Raw genomic sequence first — 12,787 nt, 5'->3', positions numbered from 1 at the left:
TGTATAACAACTGTAGTGGGCTCACCTGCAAACAGGCGTCGGGCAACAATCGCGAATGCGGCGCACTTGTGACAATAAGCAAAGGTCATTATAGTGTTACGACCATACGACGTACGGGAATGAGTTATCAGCTGTCTAATCGTAGACAACACAATGTCGAGCCTTAAACTGTAAGCCCGTATTGGTATTGTTTCTTTTATTTGGCTGTCGAACATTATTTATGGTTTGAAATATGATTTTATGTAAAATAATTGATATGAAAAAGCCGTCTTATAAGTTATGACCCCATTTCACCACACGCAAGTGGCAGAAATGACAATGATCAGCTGACGCATTTTTCTTGGCCGAAGTCAGAGCGCGCGGCCCGACGCACCACGCGTATTTGGAAATTCCGACCTCGACGAGCATCAGAAGCCACCTAACAGGCGTGTTCGAAACCGCAGGAGATGATGATGAACGGGTTTATCGAAACTTGATTGGATGAGCATATCGGTAATAGCGATTTCAGTGTGTGCATTTATTGTTCATAGTGGTGTGAAATGTGGTTGGGGTACGACCGACAACCCGTCGGGGCGAATTTCGCACTGGGGTACTCAAAATTTGAAGAATTTAAGACGTTTGTTACAGTTTACGTCTGTTACTGTCCGGAGGAAGGAGCCCGCTGGGATACTGCGCGGGATTTGTATGGGAAATGTATTTAGGTCAATGGATGGCTGTGAATGAGGGTTGAAGTGGGGGATGGGGGTGAGATTGCTGTGATGATAATACGGTGATTCACTACATAAATGGCTGAATGAACTTTAAGTTGATTTACTCCGCGAATTACGTCGAAATACGATTCAATGTAAAGTAACGCGACCGTTCTTGCTACATATTTGGTGACCGTGACAGGACACTGGGCAAACCGAAATGGATAAATACGTAGAATTAGCGACAAGACAAGGCTTATCCGGACTGGAAGCTCTAGAATTCGCATCGAAGCAATATGAGAAGGATCAGGAGCGGGAAGAAAGAAAGCTAACAAGGGAAAGGGAGCGTGAAGAAAAGGAACTAGAGCGTGAGGAAAGAGAGAAGGAAAGACAGTTTGAAATAGAAAAGCTGCGACTTTTGGATGGTTCGATGGCCAGCAATGGTACAAGAACGAGTAAGAAGCTTCCAAAGCTCCCTCCATTTGAAGAAAATGGTGACATGGACATATACCTGACAAGATTTGAAAGAATCGCCCAGTCTAACAACTGGAACAGAGAGGATTGGGCGGTATCATTGAGCGCTCTGCTCACTGGAAAGGCTCTGGAAGTCTATCATCGTTTGAGTGCAGACGAGGCTGATGACTATGAGATCCTCAAGGAAGCACTGCTAAAGCGGTATGGTCTTACTGCTGACGGTTTTCGCAGACGTCTGCGGGAATCGCCTCCGGAAGAAGACGAGACACCGGAGCAGTACATAACACGTTTGTCGACATACTTGGATAAATGGATGTCCCTGAGTGAGTTTCCGACATCTTTCGATGGTCTCAAACAGTTGACCCTAATTGAACAGTTTCTATCGAGCTGCCCAAAGGAACTCGAGCTGTTCTTGAAACGAAACGGCCATAAAACACTAGAAGAAATATCCAGCGCTGCCGAACAATATCTAACGGCCAGTGGACAAACCCTGCACGGACTGCGCGCAACGGAAAAGGAGGCTATCCAGAAGCGCAGCTGGAAAACTTCGACACAGCCAACGACGACCATGCTGCCTTCGGCAGCGGCCCTTCAGGTATCGGCAAGAGCGCAAAAATGCGCGTTCTGCACGCTCGGGCATGAGACGGCACAATGCAGAAAGGCAGAAGCACTCTCGGTGGACGAGCGGCGCCGTCGGCTTCTCGCTGTCGGAGCTTGCTTCATCTGCTTAGGTCCTCATCACATTGCACGAACATGTAACAACGTGAAATGCTGCGAAAGGTGCGGAAAGCGACATCACCGCCTGCTGTGCACCGAAGAGGAAGCTGCACCCATCGTGACTGCTCAGTCCCAGGTTGAAGAGAAGGAACAAGTTCTTTTCCAAACAGCTAGAGCGGTGGCAGTCGGACCCGCTGGCAAAAGGAACGTAAGAATTATCCTTGATACTGGTTCAAACCAGTCATTTATATCAACATCTCTCTCTCGGGATTTGAAATGTCAGCGGCTTGGAACCCAGCGCAGAACGATCTCAACATTCGGTGGTGATCGCATAACCCACAAAACGATGAACTCTGTTTCCATCAAACTGATGAACTGCAGTGACCCGACCAAGTCTGTGACTCTGACAGCAGCGGAAACTGAGCAAATATGTGGCCCCGTCAACGTCAAGTCAGTGGACTTGAACGACTATCCACATCTGAAGCACCTGACCCTAGCTGACTGTCCGTCTAGGTGGCAATCAGGAGATATCGACATACTGATCGGTATGGATCACTATCAAGATGTCGTGAATGGGCAGGTGAAGACCGGAGAGCGTGGCCCGATGGCGTGGGAAACCATATTTGGATGGGTTCTAGGAGGACGTGCTGCTGCCGATGGAACAGCTGCGAATGGGCAGGTCTTGTTTCTTCACACTGGAACTCTCCGAGAGGACATCGAGCAGTTGTGGGCGCTGGAAACCATCGGCATAGAACCACCGACATTCCCATCGAAAGTGAGTGAGACGCAAGCCGACAAAAACAAGGCCGTCGAACATTTCGAACGAACATGCACACGGGACGCAGATGGACGATACCAAGTTCGCTGGCCCGCTAAAACGGATTTCGATGAGCTCCCTACAAACAAAGACGTCGCACACCGACGACTGGAACGATGTGAGACATCTCTCGACCGCTCTGGCAAGCGGCAGGAGTATGATCAAGCCATTCGACAGTACATAGAGATGGGTTTTGCTGAACCCGCCCCGGTGGTTCCCGACGGACCGGTGCACTATCTCTCGCACCATGCTGTATACAAAGGTGACAAGATCCGCATCGTTTTCGATGCATCAGCAGGAAGTCCTAGGTCTTTAAACGACATGCTTTTGCCGGGACCCAACATGATAGCAGACCTCACCGGCATCCTCATTCGCTTCAGACTGAACATGGTGGCGGTGTCAGCAGATATTGAGAAGGCGTTCCTTCAGCTGGCACTCCATCATCAAGATCGTGATCTCACCAGATTTCTCTGGCGAACGCCGGACGGGGAAGTGACCACCTATAGGATGACGCGGGTGGTGTTCGGTGTAGCATCATCTCCATTCCTCCTACAGGCTGTCATAAGACGACATCTTGAAGGACAGCCCGATGAACTGAGGGACACGGCTGATCGACTAAAACGTGACGTCTACTGCGATGACCTGCTGACCAGCATGGCAACCGAATCAGAAGCAAAGGTCTTCGCCCAAGAAGCAAAGGAAGTATTTTCGACGGCAAAGATGAACCTAACAAAATGGAGGTCAAACCGAAGCATCGATGTGGCAGGAAGCTCGGACACGGCAAAACGAGCAAGTGAGCCAGGTATCCTTCTAACGACCAGTGACGGAGAGCCGACAAAAGTGTTGGGAGTGAGATGGGTACCGCACGAGGATCAGCTCATCTTTCAGAGCAAAGATCTATATGATTTGGGGATGCAGCTACGGCCTACAAAACGGAACGTGTTGAGATTATCAGCTCGTGTCTACGACCCTCTGGGTCTTATTTCAGCGTTCACCATGCGTTGCAAGATGCTGCTGAAGGAGCTGTGGACCCTCGGTACAGCCTGGGATGAAGATCTGCCGCTCTCGTCAAGGCGGAGTTGGCTCGAGTGGCTGAATGGTCTTCGGTCTCTCGAGGCACTTCGCATTCCCAGACCGTACGTTTCGAACAACGTGGAAAAGTTCACCATCCACACGTTCTGCGACGCTAGCAAGACTGCTTATGCTGCAGCAGTATATCTCCGGACATGCGGTAAGACCAGCCCTGAAACGCGCTTGATCATGAGCAAAAGTCGGCTTTCGCCAAGTAAGCCCATGGCTATCCCACGCCTGGAGCTCATGGCCGCCGTTCTTGGATCGAGACTAACGGCTTACGTGATTGAATCACTGCCCTCCAAACCTCAGGACGTCCTTCTATGGACTGATTCTGCTGTGGCGCTGGCCTGGATCCGAAGTGATCCTGGCCGCTGGGGGGCGTTTGTCAGCAACCGGGTAACTGAGGTCCAGCAAATGTTTCCACCAGCAAAGTGGAGGCATTGCCCAGGCGAGTGTAACCCAGCCGATCTGCCGTCCAGAGGAGCATCCGCAGACAAGCTTGGCGAGCCTTTCTGGCAAGAGGGACCCAGCTGGCTCCGAGAAGAAAGGGAAGAATGGCCTCCTCAGCGTGCCTACGAACCCAGCGAGTGCAGAGCGGAGGAGCGGAAAAGTGGGCCCGTGATCACCATGTGTTCCTCCGCGAGCCAGGAACCAGGTGTCGGATCACTTATGTCTGCAGAGAACTACAGTTCGCGTAAACGGCTGCACCGGGTGACAGCTTGGATGCTGCGATTCCTGGCCAATACCCGGAAGACGGAGCCGTCGACAACGGGCGATCTGACTGCAGAAGAGCTCAACCGAGCAGAAGAACTGTGGATACTGGAAACACAGAAAACAGCATACGGACCAGAACGGGAAGTATTGATAGCAGATCAGGCCGTACCTCGGACATCACACATCTACGAGCTAAACCCATATCTGGAGAACGGAATCCTCCGGGCGAGGGGACGACTACAAGAATCGAAGTTGAACGAAGACGAAAAACATCCGATCCTGCTGCCGAATGATGATCACTACGTTCGGCTGCTGATCCAAGAGCGACACGTGGAACTATGTCATGCGGGAGTGCAGCAAACGATGTACTCCATCCGTGACAGGTTTTGGATACCAAAAGGCCGACAAACGATTCGCAAGGTTATACGAGCATGCCCAAGGTGCCGTATTTTCCATGCAGAGCCGTTCACGCAAGAAACAGCTCCCCTTCCAAGAGAGAGAGCGTCTAGCGGAACCCCCTTCTCACAGCTCGGAGTGGACCTCGGAGGACCTATCTTCGCCAAAGACGGCGGCAACATCGTCAAGACATACTTTGTCATTTTTACGTGTGCGGTAGTGAGAGCCGTTCACATAGAGCTGGTTAAAGGCCTCTCTACAAGGGACTTCTTACAAGCTTTCGATCGATTCGCCGCACGAAGAGGAATGCCGAAAACGGTGACAAGTGACAACGCAACAAACTTCAAGGGCGCAGCAGCACACCTCGCTCATTCCGGAGTAACCTGGAAATTCAACGCACCCCGAGCTCCATGGTGGGGAGGTTTTTATGAGCGACTCGTGCGCACAACGAAAGAGGCTCTGCGCAGAACGCTTCATAAGAGTATGCTCTCATTTGAAGATCTGCAAACTCTGCTGTGCCGCATAGAAGGTGCAATAAATGCAAGACCGCTATCGGCGTTGAGTGAGGACATTGATGACCTTCGGTCACTGTCTCCAAGGGACTTTCTACAAGTCCCTGCACTGGACGAGCCCGATGTCCCGGGTTTGATTGAGCCTGAGAGCCAGAGCCGAGTGCTCAGGAAGCGCTGGATACATTGTCGTGAGGTTCTCGCTCATTTATGGAAAAGGTGGCACACAGAATATTTGCGAGAGCTGCGGATTCCTCCCCGAGAAGAAAGAAGCAATCCAGCTATCGGAGATCTGGTAATCATCAGAGAAAATCCGTATCAGTCCCGATCACTCTGGCCAATGGGAAGGATAGTTGAGCTTCATCCAGGCAGAGATGGACTGACACGAGTCGCGACCCTGCGAAGGGCAGACGGCACTACATCAACGCGGCCTGTACAGAGGCTGCATCGTTTGGAGTGCGGCTAGGCCTCAGGATTGAGGAGACTCCTACAAGGATGCCGGTCAGCACATGCCACTGTGTTCTATCGGAACGGATTGAGTGAAATTGTCATTTCACCGGGGGGAGAATGTTACAGTTTACGTCTGTTACTGTCCGGAGGAAGGAGCCCGCTGGGATACTGCGCGGGATTTGTATGGGAAATGTATTTAGGTCAATGGATGGCTGTGAATGAGGGTTGAAGTGGGGGATGGGGGTGAGATTGCTGTGATGATAATACGGTGATTCACTACATAAATGGCTGAATGAACTTTAAGTTGATTTACTCCGCGAATTACGTCGAAATACGATTCAATGTAAAGTAACGCGACCGTTCTTGCTACAACGTTTCCATGAGTTTTGAAGGTATGGATAAGTTCTAAAAATCCGGTTCTCCTTATCTGGGCCATTAACTCCATACGGTCCAAGAAAGCTGGCACACTACCTTTAACCCTCGCCCGTATTAGTGTTTTGCCAGCCGCGAACGTATAAGAGGGGTCCGTTGGACCACCCCCTTTGCCGTTTCGCCCCTGATCGAGTTAGAGCTTTGCGGGAAATACGAGCGTGTTACCCGTGAAGAGAGGAAGCCGATAATACCCAATTTTAAGGTCCTAGGTCATCGGTTGACCTTCCAGGTCAGGTCAATGACCCAAAAGTCGGGAAAATCGGGACCCATGTTAGAACGTCGTAAAGTGTGGCTGCTATGAGGGTCTTCAGGGGGCTGATCACGAATATCATGTTAGTTTTCATCACAGACGATGTCTTCATGCACTTAGGCCAGGTCGGGCCAGGTCAGGTCAGGTCAATCAGTAGGGGTCCTGCCGGGTATTCGTAACGTGTCAACCGCTTCGGACAGTTTCGTAACATGTTCCGAAGGCACCAAAACTACTTCGTTAATGTTCAAATGGTTGCTAAATTCGAATTCTGCTCTACCTAGAAACATACAAAACTCTAAAAAGTGAACCGAGGTCATCAAAGGTCAATGACCTGGCCCGACCTTCAGGTGACCTTGACACCCACCCTTACGCATGAGACCCACATCATATCACATGTTTTAACGCTTGAAACCACGAAAAGACTGCAAAACGCGCGGCTAATGCGGGCCGACATACGCTGAATCGCGTTTTGGGTGAAACATGGTCTGGAAAAATAAGTCACAGGTCAAAAGTCATTTGGGTCAGGGTCATGAAATTTCAAGGGTAGGTGTAAAATTTATTAACTCAAGGGTACTGAATGTTTCGTCGCGATCGGCCGCTTTTTACGCGTTTTCGAAAAAAAAAAATAGGGCTTGCATCAACTTAGAGGTTGCATCAACAAATCTGTGCCGGCGAGGGTCAATCGATCTAGCCTGTCTATCGAAAGTCATTGCTAAAAAAAAACTGTTGGGGAACTTTCACGACCTGAGACGACCTCAGGGACATGAGGATGGGTCAGGGCGCAATTTTTCGATTCAGGGTGTCGAGTATAGCTGTTTCCCGATATTTGACGTTCGTCCAAAACATGCGCCTTTTAATTTTCTCCTCCTGGCTTGAAATAGAGAGGGCGCAAAAATGACCTGACCTTAGGTCACATGTATGGAATTTCCGAGATAAATATCTTATAGATACTGTTATTCTCTCACAGACCTATTTGAAAAAATATGTCAAGAACTATGTCAATATTTCTTTTTCCTCTTCAAAAGAAAAGAGCCGGAGTCGCCCCTTTTTTTTGACGGCTCCGGCTCCGAGCTATGTTGTTTCACGGCTCCGGCTCCGGCTCCGGGCAAAATATGCCGGCTCCGGCGGCTCCGGCTCCAGCTCCGGCTCCGGCTCTGCACCCCTGGTTTCAAGGCGATCGTGCAGTCTGTGTCGCTATGACGATTGAAAAGCACTCTAACTTTTGAGGTGAGGCCACTTGACGTGACTTGGTGACCTGACCTTAAGTGACCTTAGTCTAAAATTTTCACAACACGTGCAGAAAAAAGTTTTTGAGATACTTGCGAAAAACCACAGAGTGGTGTCTAAACATCCCCCGGCCCGTCGTGGATTAAGTAGCACGGAAAGGAAGCCCACCTTAAAATGCATGTTTTATCGATTTAGTCTTCATATGATCATTTGTAATATAATAATATAGTTTCCATAATAATAGTAAAATAATTTCCATAATAACTTTGAAGCATACTAAATCTGTGGTACTTTTATAATGTTAGGAATACCTAGCTCACTAATAACCGTTTGAATATATTTCGTTTGCTGTATCATTTGACGGAGGATCCATTTTCTATGTCGTCCCGGAATATGCTGCTAAAAATCAAATCTTCGGAACTGCTACGACATCTTAAGTTGGGTCGTAGGATGAATCCTAGGACTTTTGACATGAATATCAAATTATCTTAAGATTGTCGACGTGAATTAGAAGTATCCTAAATATCCCGACTGATCGTACGATAAAAAGTTAAGATGGTCAACATGAATACCAAATCGATCGTACGATGAAAACTGATCGTAAGATGTCGACGTGAATACGGGCCCAGATCAATAACTTGCTATTTTGAACCACACAAACAAATCTATTTGCTGTAAGTTGAAGCTATAAAACTTAATGCTTTTTCTATTTCTATCAAAAGTAATCTTGATAGTGTTGCGCTGTTTTCTTCTTATACTTTACCTTTTCTTCTTATTCTTTACCAGGGCGATTGGAAGGGCCACATCAAACAACGAAGAGGCAAAGCAGCATTCAGACCATAAAACATGAAAAACAGATACAAATTAGCACACACCACTACTTACTTGGGCTAATGAGAGTCTGTCGAAAAGCGGTCCAACTCTGCAGCGTAGTTGCACAATTGAGAGGAACCACAATGAAAGCTCACCTCTAACTGCCTCTAACTGCTATTTTCTCACGGTACTTGCACTGTCCCTGCTAGAGCCTTTGCACTCGTAAGAACTGGAGACAGAATTCACGGAAGTTCGTGGGTTTCACTGGCTGTCAACTCCCTGGCCTATAAAGGGCTCGACTTCATGGCTTCACTTTTTTCATAGATTGGACGCTAACTGCTCATGGTTGTAACCATGCTCACTTTTCTCAGCCGAATAAGTGGCTGCATTAGTGCTCATGCATCATCATTGAAAATATATTTAGGGAATTGTAACTGCTTGTTAGGTAGTTAGTTGTAGTTTAGTAATACTTTATTAAGACATTGAGACATTATAAAGACTACATAAAGACTCATTCTTGCGCTCCCTCTTTTGACACCCCATCTCCCCTCTCCCGAAGTTTTTTTTACTGCTTTCAATACCTTCAACTTTGTCATCGACTCGTGTAGACCTTGCATTTACCCACAGCTCCCAGTGGGCCGTTATTGCCGCAAACTCGGCGTGTTTGTCGCCTCCGGTCCGATTCATGTGGGCCTCGCGTGCCGGTCGACCGCCGCTCACTCACGCGTCACGGGCCGACCGTAATTCGCCACCTCGCCGCCACCAACAATGCCGCACGGACAAATTTAATCGACCGCCCGGGGTGGCTGCAGGGGTGTGTGCAGAAAGGGGGACGCCAGGTAGGGGTGGGGGTGAGGTTAAATAAATTTTCGAATGGTGACCTTTCGAGTCCTTGGAGATCAGGGAAGTCTGAGCGGTGTCCAATCACCTCGGTTTGATTTAGATGGCCGTGCAGTAAATAAGTCGAGGCATAGATGAGAGATGATGATATTTCATCTATGATCCATGCTCAAGCTAAGTCGCTGGCCCACCCGGCTATCTCTGGGTACGGCCCCGATTGCAGTCTGAACACTGTTGCAGCTTCATAACTTCAAAGCTTCAGTGAAAGTCAGTCCAGTCAAAGCCCATCCGTATTGTAGGTTGACGCCCACAGGAGCACCGCGCCCTTATACCTACGGTTCTTACTTCTTGCCTTTTGCTACATAAAAATACGCATACTGTCTTCCCCAGAGAATGTTAACACATTGGCTCGTGCACACTGCACAGGCAATGCTGTATCATATTCCGTTTTTTCACCCAATCTTTCTGAAAATTTGCTGTTTTTCGTAACCTTCATAAGACGAATGTTTATAATTTCCTGAGGAATTTACATAAAAGGAATTTACTGTTAATTGGTTCTTGCAAATTGCATGCACGGAGCTGTTGAACCAACGTAAGGACCCAATAGCAGTGCTCGCTTCAATACGTGAAGCAGTACTTCATTAACTCAACAATGATCTTAATAATTTCTATTTGGATTATTTCTGCTGTAAAATATGCACCTCTATTGTTCGGGTTATTGAGATCAGAGGCTGTGACGGCTGCGCGGTTTTGATTAGAAATAGAGTAATCAAATATAATTGGTATTGGGCATGTTCAATCCACATTCCTCATCCTGCTGGCGTACTCAAGAACAATGTGGTCCAGAGCAAAATGCTTCTGAAAATCTGCCTTTGAAATTTGATCGCTATTCAGGTCCTTTCAGGTCAGTTATCGAAAATATTTCTTATACTATTTGGTAATATTCTGCTCAACGCTAGGTCGACAACATATCTGGAAATATCAGCATATTTTGTGATCCTATATTCCCTTTACTTTTTTCAACTTCTGCCCATAAATCACGCCAAGTTCATTTGACGTTAATTCCTGGATCATTGACACTCCTACCTGAGCAACGTGTGTAATTTGAGTCTCAAATTATGCGCCAAGTTTAATGACGGTACCTAAGTTGGTTTCGTGGTTAGTTGAGGAAGTACGAGTAACAATTGTGCTTGGAAGTGGAACGTCCCATGTTTGAAGGCTCTGATATTCTCTGTTTCATCGCTTCCTTATTTTTGAAGAATGAATCATGTGCTGCGTGTCATTTTTTTTTAGGTCTGCCAATGGCTATGAATAGTTATATAAGCTCTTGGTCTTTACGAATGAAGAGGAGTCAAAGATCGCGCCTTTTCTCTAGAAGGGCTCCGGTAAATTGCATTCGAGCATCCTTTCCCAACAAGCCGTCCCGAGCTTTCATTAACCCGCGCCCGGCTGGGGGTCCTGGATTTCCACGCCCTGCTGGGGGGGGGGGTGTTTGAACACCCCCCTTGTAACTCGGCTCCTGGGCCACGTAGCGATACGCGGAAGGCGGCGTTCGAAAGAGCGTCAAAAATAATGACGAAATCACTTTGGTCAACTTTTTGGTCAGGTCAAAGGTCAGGTCACCAGAGGTCATTGAAGGCAAAATTTCGCCGATTTCCAGGTCGAATGTCGAAAATTTCCAAGAAGCCAACGCATAACTCGAGAACCAATAGAGCTACAGCGCCGCGGAAAAGCGCATTCGATAGCCCTATTAAAGCCCTTTCTGAGTAATTCCCTCAGATTTGACCTAACGTCAACGGTTTTGCCTGCAGGATGCAAAAACTGCAAAAATAGCCGATTTTTTTGGAAACAGTTTTTCTGCAATAACTTTTGACTCAAGCATTGTACGAGCTTACTTTTACCGGCATCGTGTTCCTCTCGTCAAGACGCATCGAATGAACTATAACTTGACCTTGAAAGGTCAACTTGAAAATTTGACCTCAGGTCAAGGTCATGACCTGACCGGAAAGGGTCATGTTGCATATCAGTCGATCCGTATCGTCGAGCTGAACACATCTAAGGCGTTTTCATCGCTCTAGCATGCCTCTATCAAAAGTTATTTGCGAAAAACTGTTAGATACCATTCGTGACCTAAGATGACCTCAGGGCATAAACAAGGGTCACGGACACCATTTTCATGTTCAGTGTGTCTAAACCACTTGTAATTCGATGTTTGGGAGTGTTTATAATGTCTTTTGTCTAAAAGAGGCGCATTTCAATTTTCTCCCATTGACTGATAATGGGGAGGTCGCAAAATTGACCTGACCTTAGGTCATCGATATCAAAATTCTGAGATATACATTTTGTACATGCTATTGCCCTTAGCAATCGCTGAAAGTTTCAAAGCGATCGGTCACTCGGTGTAGCTATGGCAGACATTGAAACTTTTTATGAGGTGAGGTCACTTCAAGTGACCTGTTGACCTGACCTTGAATGACCTTGGTATGAAATTTTCACAACATGTGTAGAATTGATGTATGATAAGGTGTACCAAAAACGCGAAAAACCACAAGGGGGGTGTTCAAACACCCCCCCCCCCAGCAGGGCGCGGGTTAAAGAAGGTATCTTGCGTAACGGTGCAACCTGCAAGCCTCGTTCTTCTACCGCAGTCTTGGAGATGTAATATATTTCCTAGATGTGAGATCGTGACCAAAAATGTGTTAACAGATGGCTGCCGCGGCATTCATTAAAACATTTAATCCTCGTCAAGGAAATTAAGTGCAGGAGTCAGACAGGCCGCTGTTGCCACGCTAAAGCAAATGGTCGAGATGCATTCCTACATACGGAAGCATGTGCAAGTGCATTAGGTACTTCCAGCGTAGGCCAACCACACTGAACCACAGGGGAATTACGTCATTTCTTTCCCATTATCTCTTTTACGTTCCGTTCAAACACAACTGCGTCCACGCCGCAGCCAGCTCCTGCCAGGCAATTCTGCAGTGTCTGCGCTGTCCAAAATAATGATCGGGCAAGCGGAGCCAGAGCACGTAACTGGCCGAGCGGAGGCGAAGGAACGTCTCGTGACCTGGTGACATTGACACACAGATACCGGCACCGTGACCGGGCGGCCAGCGTGCCCGGAAAGAGAGATAAGACGACAGGCTTTCTGCAGCACGGTCGAGAAAATCGCGAGAGCGCGGAGCGAGGGTAGTGGGATACGATTGAGCCCAGGTGCTCGGCGTGGTTGTTGGAACTGTCAGAATCGTCAATGAGGTTTTGAATTGGTGATTATATGTGCGCTTTGTATATCAGGGTATGCTTTTAAGCATACAAAACGATAAGAGGAAAGAGAAGGAGAGGAGGAACTCCTAACAATGTGTGTCTCTTAGAAAACATCCTGTAAGTG

The 12,787-nt window shown here is 47.8% G+C and overlaps 1 protein-coding gene across 1 annotated transcript; it reads left to right on the top strand.

Annotated features, from left to right (window-relative positions):
• Positions 1–629: 629 nt before the first annotated feature.
• LOC122371441 lies at positions 630–6,206 on the top strand. Its single transcript, XM_043347780.1, has one exon. The coding sequence runs from the start codon at positions 910–912 to the stop codon at positions 5,854–5,856; it is 4,947 nt and encodes a 1,648-aa protein (XP_043203715.1). The 5' UTR covers positions 630–909; the 3' UTR covers positions 5,857–6,206.
• Positions 6,207–12,787: the final 6,581 nt, after the last annotated feature.

This window comes from Amphibalanus amphitrite, unplaced genomic scaffold (genome assembly GCF_019059575.1).
Source record: "Amphibalanus amphitrite isolate SeventyFive unplaced genomic scaffold, NRLGWU_Aamphi_draft 001244F_arrow, whole genome shotgun sequence".
NCBI lineage: Eukaryota > Metazoa > Arthropoda > Thecostraca > Balanomorpha > Balanidae > Amphibalanus > Amphibalanus amphitrite.
Note: the sequence above shows the minus strand (reverse complement) of the source record. Positions and strands in the feature narration are given on the sequence as shown.

Coding starts and splice junctions, on each gene's coding strand:
- LOC122371441 (XM_043347780.1), top strand. CDS start 910: ATGGATAAATACGTAGAATTAGCGACAAGACAAGGCTTATCCGGACTG.